The sequence below is a fragment of the Bufo bufo genome, chromosome 1 (assembly GCF_905171765.1).
Source record: "Bufo bufo chromosome 1, aBufBuf1.1, whole genome shotgun sequence".
In the NCBI taxonomy this organism is placed as follows: domain Eukaryota; kingdom Metazoa; phylum Chordata; class Amphibia; order Anura; family Bufonidae; genus Bufo; species Bufo bufo.
In genome coordinates this window covers 607,647,023-607,666,202 of record NC_053389.1, presented here as the reverse complement: position 1 = coordinate 607,666,202, position 19,180 = coordinate 607,647,023, and the positions used below count along the sequence as shown (strand labels likewise).

Here is a 19,180-nt window from a genome sequence, read left to right as displayed (position 1 = left end):
TAGGTATGTGGGCTTGATTTACGGTTGCCAATGTGGCAGATTTCTGGCGTACATGTCTCACACCACATTCATGAAATGTTTTAGATGCTTTTACCACCGCACACAGTACAAATGATTTGCTGATCTTCAGCCTTGATTTTTGGGGGTGCAGATCCGCAGCGTAAGGCCTTATGCACACGACCGTATGTATTTTGCGGTCTGCAAATTGCGGATCCACAAAATACAATTACAGTCCATATTGCATCTGCATTTATTGCAAACCCATTGATTTCAATGAGCCTGTGGTCTGCGTTTTGCGGCCAAGTAAAGGACATGTTCTATCCCTTTGCGGAACGGACATACGGATGCAAAATGCAGACCACGGCCCCATTGAAGCCATCGGGTTCTAAAAAAAAAAAATATGGACGGCACACGGACCGCATCAATATTTTTGATGTGTCTGCACTCTGCAGTGTAAATCTCGCGCTGTTCAGTATTCGGCGCAGGCGCAGTGAGGAAGCCAGCAGCCGCCGAGCGTCCTTCCCTCACTGCGCCTTCGCCGAATACTGAACGGCGTGAAATTTACACTGCAGACACGGCTGGCAGGAGGAGAGCAGCGCTGCCCTGGCCCTGTCAAACAAGAGAAAAAGGGCATGAAAAGAAGTGGGCAAACGGAGCCTTTAGGAGCAGGTGCAATAACCCCCCCCCCCCCCCCCCCCCCTCCTAGAGGCTAATTGGGAATTAAGAAAATGAAAATACTTAAATATTACTTTATTATATATATATATTCACAAATACCTTTCATTAGCTATAATGGCTTGTTTTGTCTAGAGAGCAATCATTAGGAGAAATAAAATGGCCACCGTCCTATTAATTAGTCCACACAGAACCTGTCCTAATCACACAGAACTGAGCTAAAGAGCTGCCTCATCCTCCTCTCTGCTGGCCAGGGTTTATGATCCTGAATACTGTTTAATTTGATTTTCAGCTGAATCTCTGTAGTAATGGAGTCCATGAGGAGACATGAAGTACAGAGAGGAGGTGGGGTGTGCCTGATGGGCCGCAGCTCTTGTATGTAGTCTCCATTACCACAGCCCCACATTACGACAGCATGTTCTGACCGTCCTCTCTTTACTTCAGCTGTTTCCTCATGAACTTCATTCCTACAGAGATTCAGCTGAAGATCTTATCACCTGTATTCAGGATGATAATCCCTGACAAGTACAGCAGAGAGGAGGATGAGGCAGCTCTTTACCTCAGTGTTGTGAAGTAACTTGTCCTCCTGTGTGATTAGGACAGGTTTTGTGTGTACTAATAGGACAGTGGCCATTTTATTTCTCCTAATGATTGCTCCCTAGACAAAATGAGCCATTAGAACTAATGAAAGGTATTTGGGAATATATTTAGAATAAAGGAATATTTATGTATTTTCACTTTAAAGGGCTTCTGTCACCCCACTAAACTTTTTTTTTTGTTACTTAGAATGCCTATAATGCGATTTATGCATAACATACTGTAATTAATCATTTCTGTTCAGCAGATTTTGTTAAAAACGTAGTTTTAAAATATGCAAATTACCTTGCTACCAGCAAGTAGGGCGGCTACTTGCTGGTAGCAGCCGCATCCTCCTATCCTAAAGACGCCCCCTCCGCATGTTGATTGACAGGGCCAACGGACGGGATCGTCCTCTGGCTGGCCCTGTCTGCTATCAAGATCTCGCTCCTGCGCCGTAACGGTATTCAGTCGGCGCAGGCGCACTGAGAGGCGGACGCTCGCTCGGCCGCTCCTTCCTCAATGCGCCTGCGTCGGGTGTAGATGTGACGTCATCGGCGAATTGCTTAGCAACTGATGATCACATTGTAGAGGGGGTGAAACTTCGTACGGTGTGGCATGCATTTTGATGCAATGGAAATTCCGCTCTGAATTTTGGTGCAGATTTTACCCAGTGCATTGCAAGGGGTTATCCAATGTCTCCAACTGCCCCCCATGTGCCGGGCCCCTCACAGGTAATATACTTACCCCGCTCCCTGTGCTGATCCTGGTCCCCGCACCGCCGCTGCTGCTTTTCCCTGTACACGGATGAAAACTTTCGGTGTCGGGGGGGGGGTTCCCTAGCGTCACCCCGCCTGCCATTGGCTGCTCCCCCCTGACACAAAGTTTTCATCCATGTACTGGGAGAAGCAGCAGCGGCGGTGCGGGGACCAGGAGCAGCACAGGGAGCGGGCTAAGTATATTACGTGTGTGGGGCCCGGCACATGGGGGGGTTGTTGGAGACATTGGATAACCCTTTTAAATCTGTGGCGGAAATCTTCTGCATAAATTGACATGCCAAGGATGTAAAATCTGCACCACTGGTCAATCTCCATTTTCCACTGCAGATTTTCCCATAGCATGTGGATGAGGTTTTTTAAAATGTCTGCATTACTGGTCCTGTAAAATGCTACGTACCCTAAATCAGTGGGGGTTTTCATGTGATGTTCAGGTGCTGGATCCACCTTTGTCTAATACAGAGGGTGGGGTCCTGAATGAAGAACTCCCCACAGCATTGCCCCATATGCCCCCTAGTAGGACATGGTAGAGGGTTGTTCAGATGCAACAGTCCATTCATCAATGACTGGTCTGCCGTATGAGGAGGTCTTGTTTTTGGGATTGTGTCTGAGACAAGGATACTACACTGCAGTGGTCCCCAACCTTTCTTACCTTTAGAGTCACGTTCAACGCTGAGAGATGGTCGTGAGCCACACTTGAAGTCATATAACCAATAGGACTATGAATCAGTGTGAGACCTGGCACTGTATGTTCTCTGCTAATCTTTCAAATTACCCCCAGTGAGTATAATGTCCCCCTTAAGTGCCCACAGTAGCTGTAATGCCCCCTTATGTGCTCCCAGTTGGTATATTGTATCACTTCAGTAAGTTGCATTTATCATGTAGAGAAAGTTAATACAAGGCACTTACTGATGTATTGTGATTGGCCATATTGCCTCCCTTGCTGGCTTCATTTATTTCTCCATCACATTATATACTGCTCGCTTCCATGGTTACAACTACCCTGCAATCCAGCAGCGGTGGCCGTGCTGGCCTTTCTGGTGGCTGGGACTGTGGGAACACACATAGGACAGTGCTTTTTCCTATAGTATATAAGCATGGCCACCATTGCTGGCTGTCAGGGTGGCCGTAACCATGGAAACCAGAAGTGTATAATGCGATAGAAAAATGAATCCAGCCAGCAAATGAAGGAATATGGACAATCACAATACATGAGTAAGTGGCTTGTATTAACTTTGCCTACATGATGAAGTGAGACACCCCCACAGTAGGTGTAATGCCTCAATTTAATTCCCCCAGTAGGTGTAATGACCCCCTTAAGGGCCCACAGTAGGTATATTGCCCCCTTAAGTGGCATGAGTAGGTTTAGAGCCCCCAGTAGGTATAGTGCTCCTCTGAAGCACCCCCAGTAGTGGCCGCAATACTTTTAGTGCCCCCAGTGCACTTACAAAACCCTCTAGTATTCATAATACCCCCCCCCCCCCACACACACAGTGCCCCAGTACCGCCATCCTCTCAAAGTGAGTTAAAAAAACCACACACGATACTCTCCTGTCTCCCCACGGCCATCTACAATGCAGCTCACAGGTCTCTCCCAGCCTGTGGCCTGAGTTCCCGGTGTTTCCGCTCAAGCACGCATGATGACCCGTTGCAGGCGGTCGCAATGATGTCATTATTTAGCGACTGCCTGCCCCAGCGTAATGTCTCACAGACTTCAGGCCTAGTGGCCACCGGCTCCTATGTACTGCTGCAGTGTAGGATGTAGCATGCGAACCACAGGTGGGGGATCACTGCTATACTGACTCCTATGAAATGATTAGGTATGGAGTCCTGGGTTATTGCACCATAACTATATATCGTTTAGTCATTTATGTGATGCAAGATATGGAGAAATCCCCTTAGTTTTCTGAAACCGACTGTGCCCTGCAGTTCAGTGTTGCCTTCTTGGTGAACCCTGTAATGTGCAGTGGATGATGGGATTACCGTGCACGGCTTTCACAGTTTTTCATCTCGTTTATGTGTTCCAGGCTTTGTGTGCGGCACCCACGGTAGTGGAGCCATGCATTAGACCTACCAGGTAAGTCTGCAGTATCTATGTGTTAGTGTCAGTGTGTTAGGTCTGATTACTAATGTTACTTACAGTATGGATAATTAATGAGGACCTGTCACCGCTCCTGACATGCCTGTTTTAATAACTTCATGCATTCCTCGTGTAATAACAATTCTGGAGCATCTATCCTTATGGCTCTATGTTATGCCATTCCTTTATTATTTCTACTAGAAGTTATGAATGAATTGCTAGCAGTCTGCAGTAAGGGTACAGAGTGGTGGTAACCAGTTGGGGATGTGTACCTGCACAGTCTCACTCTATCCAATCAGTGATGTAATTTTCTGACTGGACAGGGACACACACCCAACTGGTAACACCGCTCTATACCCTTACTGCAGACTGCTAGTAATTCATTCATAACTTCTAGTAGAAATAATAAAGGAATGGCACAACACAGAGCCATAAGTATAGATGCTCCAGAATTGTTATTATACGGGGAATGCGTTAATCTATTAAAATAGGCATGTCAGGAGAGGTGACAGGTCCTCTTTAACATCCATGGAAGGATCAGAAATGATATGTTGCCACAAGAAATGTTTCTGGACTGTGTGATCTTGTCACTTCCAGTCCATTAGCTCTACACGTACTGGACATATTTGCAAACAAGCATGTTACATGTAAAATGATCTACAGAAAATCACCGCTGTTGGTGTTGTATGTCATTATCTTTACAGTACACCCACCGCTAATTCTTCCATGCATCCGCAGCAAAAACTGTGACAAATCTGTGCGCTATAATGATGACCTATCCTCCAAATAGGTCATTAAAGGGGTTGTATCACATCAGCAAGTGGCATTTATCATGTAGAGAAAGTTAATGCAAGCTTCTTACTAATGTATTGTGATTGTCCATATTGCTTCCTTTTGCCGGCTTCATTCATTTTTCCCCTCACCCATGACGGCACCCATGCGACTAGGATCTCCCATCCAGGACAGGAAACCTGAAGAGATAAAATGGTTCACACCCCCACCACACCTCAGTTCCGGTTTATCTGTCCTCCGGATAGGAGGTACCTGAGGTGCTCTGGCTCCTACCGTTGCTTGGTTCTCATCTCTGGAGGCTGGGGAGGTCCGGGTCTACTAGACCGTAAAGAGACCTATCCTAGTGGCATCAGTCTCCTGGGGGAGCTGCTGCCCGAGCCTGCTCTTCCTCCTGCCTCCTCCCAAGCCTCATTGGGGAGCCGCTGTGGCCGTGTTCAGGCAGCTCCTGGTCCATGGGGTGGTGCCGGGCTTCTCGCTTCCAAGATGGCGGCGCACGCTTCTCTGGTGTTTTGCGCATGCCCGTCAGGACAGCCCCTTCCGGCTCAATGATGTCATTTCCAGGCGACGGGTCGGAAGAGGTGTGGGCATCCTCATGCTTTGGATTAGGCGTTTTTGGGCCTAGGGGTTAAAAGGAGCCAAGGCGCGTTTTATAAATTGGCAGCAGGCGAAGGCAGCCAGCCTGTGCCGGATCTGGTTTTCCACCAGCATGTCTGAACCCCGACCCCCTGGAGCCCTCAAGGCCCACAAGTCCATTATTGGTCCTGAGGAGTGGGGAAGCTTGATTCTACTACTGGTGAGATTTATCCTCTCCTAATTAATTTTGGGTGTTGTTTTACTTTGTTATAGGTAGCAAAAACAGCAAATAAATCATCTGGAAAGAATAAACATAAAGAATGTGGAGGATGTACAGTAGCCTTAGCAGCCTCTTATATTAAACCTCTGTCAAGCATGTATAGATAAGTTGGTTATGGAGGAGTCTCACAGCTTATCCAGAAATATTAAGGCCTTGGTACGGTCAGAAGTTAAATCTTCTATTAAATCACTTGGTCGGAGTCACCCAAGATCTCCAGAAAGGTCTACCTATAATAAAGACTCTGATTCAGATTTTTCTGTGGAGGACGAGGATAGAAAATCCGACCAGGCCTCATCAGATGATTTCTTCTCTTCAGATGAGGATTCAGCGGGGTGGGCTCTTTTTCAAACAGGAGGTAACAAGCCTTTATTTAAAGCCATTAAAACCACCATGCAATTAGAGGATGTAAAACAACCTAAATCTATTGCTGACCAGGTTTTTGAGGGTCTCGGCCCTAAAAGGCATAGAGTTTTCCCCGTTCATAAAAATGTGAGCCCCTATCAGAAAAGAATGGAAAAATCATGATAGAACATTTTTCATTCCTAATTCTGTAAAAAGAAAATATCCGTCGGTAGCGGGGGTCTGGGACAGGGCCCCCACGGTAGATGCCCCAGTAGCTAAAATAGCCCAAAAATCTGCTCTACCATTTGATGACTTAGGCTGCTTAGGAGATCCATTAGATAAAAAAAGCAGACGTCTGTCTTAGGCTACTTTCACACTGGGGTTTTGGTTTCCGTTTGTGAGATCCGTTTCAGGGCTCTCTCTCACAAGCGGTCCAAAACGGATCAGTTTTGCCCTAATGCATTCTGAATGGATAAGGATCCATTCAGAATGCATCAGTTTGCCTCCGTTCCGCCTCCATTCCGCTCTGGAGGCTGTAGGAAGGCACAAGGGTCCGTCATTGATGGAAGGTATGTGTCACCGAGATTCCTGGCCTCGGTGAGATAGCTAGTGCTGCCTGATACTGTTTTGTTGTTAGTATGGCTGTAAAGCCGATCCGGACCGGCTCTTACTGGGAGTAGCCAAAGTGCTGGGTGGGTGGCTCCTCCCCACGCTCCAGGCCGGGTCTTTTATGGCCTATATAAAACCCAGCCAGCAGTCTCAGCTGGGTGTGGATTATCCTCCATCTGACAGGAGAAGCTGGGGAGTCTCTGTGTTTTGGGACCTGTGAATTTGTGCTGTGCTAAAGGGCTGAGAGCTGCATGCTGGAAAACATGCCCCTAAAGCCAGCTGTGGACTGCGGATGGAAAACTGCTAACCAGGTGAAGATTTTGTTCTATGGACATTGCATGGTGTGAACAAACACCAAGACTGTGAACGGTCATTTTGTTTTTCCTTATGTGTGAATAAACGCCAAACTGTTTAAGTTAAAGACTTTGTGATTGCCTCTATACTGCGTCCGCTAGCCTGTCTACCAGAGCAAAACCCCACAAGGCGGACACCAAAACGCTGCTTGCATTATCTGAACGGAAGCGTTTGTGCAGATCCATGACGGATCTGCACCAAACGAGAGTGTGAAAGTAGCTTAAGACGTGCTTGTGAGTCTGCTTCAACAAGTCTTAGGCCGGCCATTGCCACCTCTTGGGTCTCCAGGTCCTTAAGGCTATGGTTAGATCAGATGGAGTCGCATATTAAGGACAAAAGACCTAGAGAAGAATTGCTATCTTCTCTCCCTACCTTTTCTAAAGATGCAGACTTCCTGGCGGACGCCTCTACTGATGTGATCCGTTTTTCTGCCTGAGCAGCTGCCATGTCTATCCCAGCTAGACTGGCTATCTGGCTTAAATCATGGAAGGGGGATCAGAGTTCTAAATCTAGACTTTGCTCTCTTCCATGTTGAGGGTTCAAGGTTGTTTGGTTCCTCGCTTGATGACATCCTAGAGAGGGCCTCATATAAGAAGGGGTTTCTTGGTTCCTCAGAAAACGTTTTTTTTTTTTTTGTAAATCCCAGGCCAGTTTTAAAAGACAAAGGAGTAGGCATGGTGACAGGAGAGACGGAGAAATTTGCTAAAAGATCTGGGGGGGGGGGGGTTTGTTTAAGCCCCAGGACAATAGACCAAAGGACAAACAACACCAGATCTCAGGTGGGGGGGGGGGGGGGAGACTGTCTCAGTTTCTCCCAGCCTGGAGGTCCATTTTTTTCTCCAGGATCTTAAGTGTGATAGAAAATGGATTCTCATTCACCAGATTTGGAGTATGAAGATGATAAAATCAACTGTAAATCTCCTCTTCCAGGATTGCTGGATGGCAAGCTTGGATCTGGAGGATGCATATTACCATGTTCCAATCCATGCTTCCTCCCAAAAGTTTTTAAGAACAGCAGTCTTTGTCCAGGGAGAGTTACTGCATCTCCAATACAGAGCGCTGCCCTTTGGGGTTTCTCAGGCTCCCATAGTCTTTACCAAAGTAGTAGCAGAAGTAGCGGCTTTTGTAAGACTGTCTGGAATTGCGTTAGTGCCCTATCTGGACGATTTTTTTTAATAGTCTCTCAATCAAAAGAGAGACTAGAAAAAGATATAAAATTCCTCTGCTCCACTTTGCAAAATCTAGGATGGAAAATAAATTGGAAAAAATCATACCTATTTCCTTCCCAAGTTTGCATTTTCTTAGGAATTCAGCTGGACTCCCGTCTGCAAAGACATCTTCTTCCACTTCCAAGGAAGGAGTCGATCAGGGAGCAAGTATGGTCAGTCTTCCTTTCTTACCAGTGTACTTTCAGGGAAGCAATGGCGGCACTGTGGCAGATGACCTCAGCGATTCCAGCAGTATCTTATGCACAGATCCACTCCAGAGAGCTTTAAGCAAACATCCAAAAATCATGTGACTGCTCCACTTATTCCTTGGATCAGAGTTTCCACCTTTCTTCAAGGACAAGACTCTCCTTGTTGCGGTGGACAATTCCAGAGAATCTATCCGCAGGGGTTCCATGGACATTTGTAAACCCAACTATAATTACCACGGACGCCAGCCCTTGGAGTTGGGGGGGCCCACTCCCAGAACAGGTGCTGGCAGGGGGGATGGGACTTGAACACGAGGAAAGCATCTTCCAATTTCAAGGAGTTAAAGCTTTTCTACCATCAGAATTACTGTTATGTAGCTGACTGACATTAGCGATGTGCTAATGTCAGCAGTACATAACAGTATGTTTGTTACATTTCTCCCTGCTGCCGTTTTGCTAAAATACACACTTTTTATAATATGCTAATGAGCCTCTAGGTGCAATGTGGGTGTAGATTCAGCACCTAGAGGCTCCGTCTACTCACCCTTTATCCCGCCTAGGTCCGCCGTTCTGCCCGCCCCGCTCCTCTTGATTGATATCCAAGTTCCATGCACCGTTGATGAAATCCAGCGCCTGCGCCGTTCACTTCTGTATTCAGCGCAGTGAGTGAAGGCCGCGCTCCTGATGCCGGATTCCTGCCTGCGCCGACTACGTCACTGTGAGGAAGCCGGCAGCAGGAGCGCGGCCTTCACTCACTGCGCTTGCGCTGAATACAGAAGAAATCCCACGCCTGCGCCGTTCACATCAACGGTGCATGGAACTTGGACATCAATCAAGAGGAGCGGGGCAGGCAGAGCGAGGGCCTGGGCGGGATAAAGGGTGAGTAGACGGAGACTCTAGGTGCTGAGTCTACGCCCACATAGCACCTAGAGGCTCATTAGCTTATTATAAAAGTGTGTATTTTAGCAAAATGGCTGCAGGGAGAAATGTAACAAACACACGGTTATGTAGTGCTGACATTAGGGATGTGCTAATGTCAGTCAGCTACATAACAGTAATTCTGATGGTAGAAACCCTTTAAAGGCAGTAGAGATGGCATTGAAGTTGGTTAAACCAGAGGTAAAACACAGGAAGATTGTCTTCTATTACGACAATTCTACAACAGTGGCCTACATAAACCGTCAAGGGGGAACGAGAGTCCCTTCCCTTTTACTTCTATTCCAGAAGATCTTTTATATAGCAGAAGAGAGAAAGCTTTTACTGTCAGCAGTGCATCTGAAGGGTAAGGAGAACGTCATAGCAGACTTCGAGTCTCCTTAAAACAAGGAGAATGGTGTCTAAACAAAGACCTTTGGACCTTTTTGCCTCAAGAGCCAACAGAAGATTAGAGAGGTTCTTCTCCCTCAACCATTTGGACGGCCCGTTAGCAATAGACGAGTTAGCACAGGACTGGAGCCAGGAGTTAGGGTATGCCTTCTCTCCATTTTGCCTTATTTCCCAGGTATTGAAGAAAATAGAAAGAGAGGGGGCCTCGGTTATCCTGATAGCTCAAATGTGGCCAAAGAGGTCCTGGTACTCCAGTCTGCTAAAGTTGTCAGTAGAGCCTCCGTGGCCCCTTCCGTTGAAAGAGGATCTTCTGTACCAGGGTCCGCTAGTCCATCCCAGCCCAGAAATTCTCCATCTCTCGGTGTGGATTTTGAAAGGGAAGTTTGGTCTAGAAGGGGATTATCCGCCAAAGTAGTCTCCACTATGCTGAAGAGTAGGAAGGTGGTTACCTCAAGAAAATATAACAACATTTGGAATGTTTTTTTCAGCCTTTCTAGGACATAGCCCAGACCCCTTTAAGTCTCCTGAAATATCAAAGATCCTAGGAGGGCTAGACAGGAATCTTAAAGCATCTACATTGAAAGTCCAGGTAGCTGCTTTGTTATTTCTTTAATTTCAGATTAGTAGATCATCCATGGATTAAAAGATTCTTGTCGGCGGTATCAAGAATGCACCCTTCTTTAAGACCCTTGTCTCCCCCCTGGGATTTGAATACTGTCCTTTCGGCCCTATCACAAAAGCTGTTTGAACCATTAAGTGAGATTTCTATTAAAATGCTTACTTTCAAAATGGCCTTCCTTTTAGCTATAACATCTGCTAGACGGGTTTCAGAAATTCAGGCTTTCTCTGCCTTTCCTCCATATACTACCATTTTAGAGGACAAGGTGATTATTAGATCGCTTCCATAATTTCAGCCTAAGGTGGTCTCCGATTTTCATAGAAGTCAGGATGTGATTCTTCCCTCCTTCTGTCCAAATCCAACCAATATGTTGGAAGAAAGATTCCATTGCCTGGATGTCAGAAGGTGTTTAGTATTTTATGTAGACTCCACTTCATCAATAGATAAGAATCTCCTTATTCAGTTTTTGGGTAAAGCTAGAGGGCGCAAAGTCTATACTAGTGTTATTTCTAGATGGGTAAAGAATTCAATTTCCCTGGCTTATTCTTTCCTTAACATGACTCCTTTTTCGAGGTTCGGGGCTCATTCCACCAGATCTGTGGCAGCCTCTTGGGCGGAGAGGGCAGATGCTTCTCTGGCCCAGATATGCAAAGCTGCTACTTGGAGCTCTCCCCATACCTTTTTTAGACATTACAGGCTGCATCTTGACCCAGATGCAGCCAGAAAAGTGCTACAAGCTGTAGCCCCCCCTAATTTCTTTATCTTATAGTTTATTCTCGCATGGGTGCCGTCATGGGTGAGGGGAAAACAATAATTACTCTTACCGGTAATTGTTTTTCTTGAAACCCATGACAGCACCCCAAAAATATCCCTCCCTACAAAAAAATTATAAAAGGGGGATATATAATTTATTATACGGTAGCTGGTAAAGTTTCTTTCCTAGATGATATTAGAAGAGATATAATTTACCAGATTGGTTCTCTTCTTTACCACTTTGTGTGTTGGTTTCTGTTTTCAACCGTTTTGTTCTTAGTGGTTGGCACGCCTCCGGAGGTCTGTTTATTAGAATCACTGAGGTGTGGTGGGGGTGTAAACCATTTTATCTCTTCAGGTTTCCTGTCCTGGATGGGATGTCCTAGTTGCATGGGTGCCGTCATGGGTTTCAAGATAAAAAAATTACCGGTAAGAGTAATTATTGTTTTCCATCACATTATACACTGCTTGTTTCCATGACTACGGCTACCCTGCAATCTATCAGCGGTGGCCATGCTTGTACACTATAGGAAAAAAGTGCCAACCTTTTTGGTGGCCAGGATTGTGGGAGCTCACATAGGCTGGTGCTTTTTTTTATGGTGTGCAAGCACGTCCGCCGCTGATGGATTTCAGGGTGGTCATCCAGCCAGCAAAGGAAGCAATATGGGTAATAACAATATGTTAGTAAGTGCCTTGTATTAAAGGGGTTATCCAAGATCTATAATTCCCCCCCCAATTTGCCTATGCCCCTCACAGAGTTTGTACTTGCCTCACTCACCGGTACCCGCGTCACTTCTCATACCAGCACGGCCGCCACTGCATCTCCCCTTCGCGCGGATGAGAATATCAGGTGTCGGGGGACGAGCCTCCCTAGCATCACCTGCGATTCTAGGGAGTCTCGTCCCCATCGCGGCCTGCAATTGGCTAACCCCGGCCACAGCTGGATGTCTTTATCTGCTCGACAGGGAGATGCAGCGGCGGCTGTGCCGGTATAAGAAGCGATGTGGGCGCCGGGGAGCAAGGCAAGTACAACCTCTACATGATAAATGCTATTTTCTGAAGTGACACAACCCCTTTAATAACAGATTGGTGGAGGTCCAACTCTTGGCAGCCCTGGCGATCAGCTGTTTGCAGGGGTCATGGCACATGTTAGAGCGCTGCTTCTTTTTTAACTGTACACTGTCTTCTAGAGTGTAGCAGTGGTTCAGTTTGATTACAACTGCTTGTCCCATTGAAGTGAGAGTAGTTACTCTGCAGTACTGCCACAAGGGAGACGGCTTGCAGTTAAACATTGCAGAGAGCGAAGTGCTTGCACGAGTGCCATGACCCTTGCAAACAGCTGATCGCCAGGAATCAGACCCCCGGCGATCTGATATTGATGACCTATCCTGAGGAAAGGTCATCAATATCTTTATAGCGCACAATCCCCTTAACTGCCTCTCATGGGGTGAAATCCACAGTGGAAATATGCAGAGTAAGTTGGCATGCTGCGGATTTAAAATGCGGATTCATCTCGGACGTTTTTCACAGCATGTGAATAAGATTTATTTTTTTAAATGCTGTGGATTTCCAACATGGAAATCAATTGCAGCAATGTACAGCATTTGTGGCTGTACCTTTTATACAGCATCAGCAGATCCAGGGAGTCTGAATAATCTAATGTCTCATCCAAGGACTATTGGATCTTAGCCAGTAGGACGAGTTATTTGTAAGGCTGGGCATACAGATTACATAACTGTCTGCCAGTTGCTTGTTCACATGCGCACTCAACTTCAAGGAGTGTCCATGTGGTCTCAGTAAGGCCTCTTTCACACGGGCGTTGCGGAAAAATGTGCGGGTGCGTTGCGGGAACACCCGCGATTTTTCCGCGCGAGTGCAAAACATTGTAATGCGTTTTGCACTCGCGTGAGAAAAATCGTGCGTGTTTGGTACCCAAACCCGAACTTCTTCACAGAAGTTCGGGCTTGGGATCGGTGTTCTGTGGATTGTATTATTTTCCCTTATAACATGGTTATAAGGGAAAATAATAGCATTCTGAATACAGAATGCAAAGTAAAATAGCACTGGAGGGGTTAAAAAAAAATAAAAAATCATTTAACTCACCTTAATCCACTTGCTCGCGTAGCCCGGCATCTCCTTGTGTCTCCTTTGTTGAAGGACCTGTGATGACGTCACTCCGGTCATCACATGGTACGTCACATGATCTTTTACCATGGTGAATCACCATGGTAAAAGATCATGTGACCTACCATGTGATGACCGGAGTGACGTCATCACAGGTCCTTCAACAAAGGAGACACAAGGAGATGCCGGGCTACGCGAGCAAGTGGATTAAGGTGAGTTAAATGATTTTTTATTTTTTTTTAACCCCTCCAGTGCTATTTTACTTTGCATTCTGTATTCAGAATGCTATTATTTTCCCTTATAACCATGTTATAAGGGAAAATAATAATGATCGGGTCTCCATCCCGATCGTCTCCTAGCAACCGTGCGTGAAAATCGCACCGCATCCGCACTTGCTTGCGGATGCTTGCGATTTTCACGTAACCCCATTCATTTCTATGGGGCCTGCGTTACGTGAAAAACGCACAAAGAGGAGCATGCTGCGATTTTCACGCAACGCAAAAGTGATGCGTGAAAATCACCGCTCGTGTGCACAGCCCCATAGAAATGAATGGGTCGGTATTCAGTGCGGGTGCAATGCGTTCACCTCCCGCATCGCATCCGCGTGGAATACTCGCTCGTGTGAAAGGGGCCTAAGGAGAGGTAAAAAAAAATCTCCCTTGAGCACAAAGGGATTGGGTATGTTCTTCTTTCCCCTGGCATCTGATGTTGGTAGAGAATTTAGACACCCCCATACACATTAAAGGTGTTATTCATACCCCTATAATGACCCCCCCCATACCTGGGCCCCTCGTATACATTATATTTACCTGCTCCCAGGCACCCGCATCACTCCGGATCCCTGTACAGCTGGCGCCGAATCTCCTTGTCGCTCGGATCAAAACATCCGGCAACAGGGGGAGCAGCCAATAGCATCATGGGTGACGCTAGGGAGGCTTATCTTTGTTGTGGCCTGCTATTGGCTGCTAGCGAGGGGCCCGGTCATTGGGGGAGGGGGTCAATATAGGGGTTGGATAACCCCTTTAAATTAAAATGATTTCAAGGCTATAGGTCTCTACAAGGTAGCTTTATAGACTAACCAAAATGTGACTAGCTTCGTAAACTATCCTTGTCTCATTTGATTTCCTTTAATAACAGATACCGTTACATTTCCAGTCATGGGGGACATGAAGACTCCAGACTTTGACGATCTTCTTGCTGCTTTTGATATCCCTGATGCGACAAGTTTGGATGCCAAGGAAGCTATCCAGGCTACAAGTGATGAACAAGAAAACCATCTGAAACCATCAGGAATGTGTTTGGATGAGAATCTGTCTTTGACTCAGTCTGTGCCTGCCCCTGATGTCCCAGCAGTTAGCGTTATTGTGAAAAACACCAGCCGACAGGAGTCATTCGAGGCATCTGAAAAGGAAGGAAATCATATGGGTCCAACTTTACTACAAAATGGATTCCGTGGCCCTGACGTGGGCACTGATCCTCATGCTGTCGGACCAGGCTACGGAAAATTTGAACCAGGATTCATAAATGGGGACAACTCGCGGGGTTACACAGATAAAATGGAGTCACACAAAACAGAACCATTGCCAACGTTTAGCCAGTTTAGCCCTATTTCTAGCCCTGAGCCAGAAGACTCAAAAGATAATGGGATCCTGAGCAAGCAGAAGGCAGCGGAATCTCCTTATTTCCCACAGCCTTCCATGTATGAAGAAGGTTGCATAGTAGATTCACTAAGAAAGCCCTCCGAGCCAGAGCTGAGTATGTTTGATGAATACTGTAAAAAGGAGCAAAAATCTGACTGCCTGGAAGCAGAGAAAGATAGATCTGAGCAAACCCGAGGTACAGACAAAAACAGCAGTTTCCTTGGGTCATCCTTGCCATTTAAGGATGCGGAAGATAGCAGCAGTTCTCAGGAGAAAGTATTTCCAGGGCCAGGAGACTCTTTTGGTAATGCGGCTGGCACATCAGCTCTTTGTTCCTCCTCTGTGCCACCTCGGCAGCGTATTAAACCTGCACATTCAAAGTTATCCTCTTGTGTAGCTGCTTTGGTGGCCCTTCAGGCTAAAAAAGTTGCAGTGGTCCCTAAGGAGGAATCCCTGTCTAAAGAAATGAGTGCCCCATTAAAAGAAAGTATTAAGGGGAGTCCTAAAATGCCAAAGTCTCCTAAAAGTCCAAGAAGTCCGCTAGAGGTGGTAAAGAAGATTATTAAAAACCCAGATAGCCCCATGAGTGTCTGCAGTGACACCAGCAGTAAAGATTCTCCATCAGTTTGTGCTGGTTCTCCTCCTGCAATTCCCAAAGTGAGGATAAAAACTATAAAAATGTCATCCGGCGAGATCAAAAGAACTGTAACTAGGATTTTGCCAGAAGTTGAACCGGATGATTCGGTAAAATCTCCAGAGGACTTTCTGGGGGAAAATTCATCTGGGGAAGATGTCAAACCTCCTATGCCCCCGGAAGAAGTGACTGATTCAGAAAAGGAGAAAGCAAAGAACTGTGGAAAAACTACAACCACACCTAGTGTCCAAGGACAGAATGCTGCTAGCCCTCAAGTATCGAACTCTAAAGGGGAGAAAAAGAAAGCGGTGCAAGGTCCAGGCCTTCAGAATCCTGGCGGTGGTTCCACGAAGCCCTCTAACAGCTCCCAGAACAAAAAGCAGTCTACAGCTTCCACCAAGACTACGTCTAATTCAACCGCTTTGCTCCCCAAGGCAGTTCACCTTGCTAACCTTAACTTGGTCCCTAACAGTGTCACTTCCACTGTTGCAGTGAAGACTACAACAGTAAGGCAGACACAGGGACAAGGAACACCTATGGCCGTGCCACTGGTACACCAAGTTAAAATGGCTGCTCCTGTCATTGTGGAGGCTTTCAATAAACTTCTGCACAGCGCTAATCCTGTCCCAACATATACTCCAAATTTGAATCCCCCTCCTGACAGTAATATTACACTGCCACCTACAGGTTACACGTGTCTGGAGTGTGGGGATTCCTTTGCCTTGGAGAAGAGCCTTGCACAGCATCATAGTAGACGAAGTATCCATATTGAAGTAATGTGCACACAGTGCTCTAAAACGGTGCAGTTCTACAACAAATGTAGTTTGCTCGGCCATGCCAGGGAACACAAGAGCAAGGGGCTGATCATGCAGTGTTCGCAGCTGATGATGAAGCCCATTTCTGCGGAGCAGATGCTGGCACTTCCTCCTTTAGTTGCCTCTGTCCTGGCAGCTCAGCCTTCATCTTCCAACCAACGAACAGTAGCATCAACAGCTTCTCTTGGAGTGTGGTCTGGGACCTCCTCCTATGCCCCGCCAGCTATGCCACTTTATGCAGACCCATATGGACTTATACGCCATGGGTTCAAGTGTTTGGAGTGTAGCAAGCAGGTTGAGGACTATACCTCTCTAGCAGGACATTATCAGAGAGTGGCAGAGGAAAAAGATGGACTTGTAAGTGAGACATTACCCATATTTATGAGTTGCTCTCAAATTCCGTATTTTTTATTTTTATTGTAGCATTGTCATTTTCTGAAAGCCTGAATGTGTGTTTGTCATTTTGTCTAGTTTACGCCTGAACTACTTTTTAGTTTGCAAAGAGACAGAGAGCAATGATGGGAACAAACTAGGGGTGCACCGAAATGAAAATTCTGGTCCGAAACCGAAAATTCAGGATGCCCTTGACCGAAAACCGAAACTGCCTTTTTGCCCAAATACTTTTAAAATACTTTTTTAAAAAATGATTTTATTAATAATTCTTTTTCATGAATGAAATTCATCTGTGGGTGGCGCTGTTATGGAGGGGGGGATATGTGCACTGTTATGGGCATAACAGTGCACAGACCCCTTTCCCCATAACAGTGCACAGACCCCTTTCCCCATAACAGTGCACAGACCCCTTTCCCCATAACAGTGCACAGACCCCTTTCCCCATAACAGTGCACAGACCCCTTTCCCCATAACAGTGCACAGACCCCTTTCCCCATAACAGTGCACAGATCCCCCCTCCCCATAACAGTGCACAGACCCCTTTCCCCATAACAGTGCACAGACCCCTTTCCCCATAACAGTGCACAGACCCCTTTCCCCATAACAGTGCACAGATCCCCCCTCCCCATAACAGTGCACAGACCCCTTTCCCCATAACAGTGCACAGACCCCTTTCCCCATAACAGTGCACAGACCCCTTTCCCCATAACAGTGCACAGACCCCTTTCCCCATAACAGTGCACAGACCCCTTTCCCCATAACAGTGCACAGACCCCTTTCCCCATAACAGTGCACAGACCCCTTTCCCCATAACAGTGCACAGACCCCTTTCCCCATAACAGTGCACAGACCCCTTTCCCCATAACAGTGCACAGATCCCCCCTCCCCATAGCAGTGCCATAGACCGATCCCCCTACCCATAGCAGTGCCATAGACCGATCCCCCTACCCATAACAGCCCCGGCCCTGCTGCTCACAGCAGACTAATCACTCACTGCATCTTTATTTTACCTTACAATCGTGACGCTCCAGTAACAACTCTGCAGGCAGAGCGGAGGGCGGCGTAACGTCACTTACTCTCGTGACGCACCTGCTCCACCCACTTTATGAATGAAGGAGGCGGAGCAGGTGCGTCACGTGAGTAAGTGACGTTACGCCGCCCTCCGCTCTGCCTGCAGAGTTGTTACTGGAGCGTCACGATTGTAAGGCAAAATAAAGATGCAGTGACTTAAAGTAAACCGCCCGCCCGCAGATGGTGAGCTACTTGGTGGGTGACAAATCCCACACCCCATATTTTCGGCCGATATGTAACAATATCGGCCGAAATGGATTAGGCACATTTTCGGCCGATATTTTCGGCTGCCGGAATTTCGGTGCACCCCTAGAACAAACAGTTTGTTCCTGATCGCTCAGCAGCAGTAGAGCTGCATTTACATGCAGTATCCTCTTTGCATAGGTATAAACGATCACTACTGCGATCATTCACGCCCATACAGATTCATGGGGTGTCAACAGCATCTTCCTGTTTTCTCAGGACAATGTACTACCGAAATATGATTATTTTATGTGATAAGCAGCTCATTACTATGGGGCAGTTCTCCGGAAAGGGCCTTTAGACTTGGGCTACCAACCCATTCCAGTGATGAATGGTGTACTTGAAGTGAACTGGTTTGGAAGGTTTGTTTCATGAAGACTATTACGGCATATGAACCTCAGAGAGTAGTCCCTTTCCCAAGACCTATCTCCTGTTCTGGTGGGCTCCATTCATTTGATTAGCTGCCATGTAGTACTACATTTCCACTGCAGCTGTTTGCCGGGGGTGCCAAGAGTGGGACCCAGGGTAATCAGCTGAGCACCACACTCCCAGACTGTGAAAAGAGTGGTCTCTGATGGGACAACCCCTTGTAATGTGTCAGTACTGCCAGGTTTTGTTCCTAAAGGGGCACTTTCATCAGAAAGGGGTATTTTTTTAAAGTTCAATATTCATTAAGAATTTTGGCTGTTTTTTCTTTTTCATTTCAGCAGTACTATACCATTGAAAATTAAATTCAAAATATAGTCTTTCTGTAGCAGTCAGCACAGATAGATAAAACTTCAATATAGGTAGGGGACTTGTTGTTTTACTGCTGCTATGAGGTGAAGATGTTATCTGCTAGTACAATAGTAGATCTGTAAAATTGGGACAACAGTATGACAGATCTATTGTTCTCTTGATATGCCTAGATAGAGATGCCCCCAGAAAAGCGTTACTCTTCCCTCTCTGATTGCAGTTATGGTCAGGGCAGAAAGTAGAATACATGGAGCGACTTAAAAAGATGACATCCAGAAAACCATTTCCCTGTTTTTTTGTACTAAAAATGACCTAGAATACTCACCTATAGGCTGGTAATACGTGATAACCTAACA

General features: G+C 46.4%; 1 protein-coding gene across 2 annotated transcripts in view; it reads left to right on the top strand.

Moving 5' to 3' along the window:
* ZNF592 (zinc finger protein 592) overlaps positions 1-19,180 on the top strand; it is a 42,929-nt gene that overhangs the window by 3,125 nt on the left and 20,624 nt on the right. Inside the window, exons 2-3 of one of the 2 annotated variants that reach the window (XM_040413624.1) lie at positions 4,055-4,104; positions 14,449-16,739. In XM_040413624.1, the coding sequence (XP_040269558.1) occupies positions 14,451-16,739 (2,289 nt within the window). In that variant the 5' untranslated portion in view covers positions 4,055-4,104; positions 14,449-14,450. Of the gene's footprint in view, positions 1-4,054; positions 4,105-14,430; positions 16,740-19,180 lie in introns of both variants that reach the window. The other variant, XM_040413623.1, reaches the window with a different exon arrangement.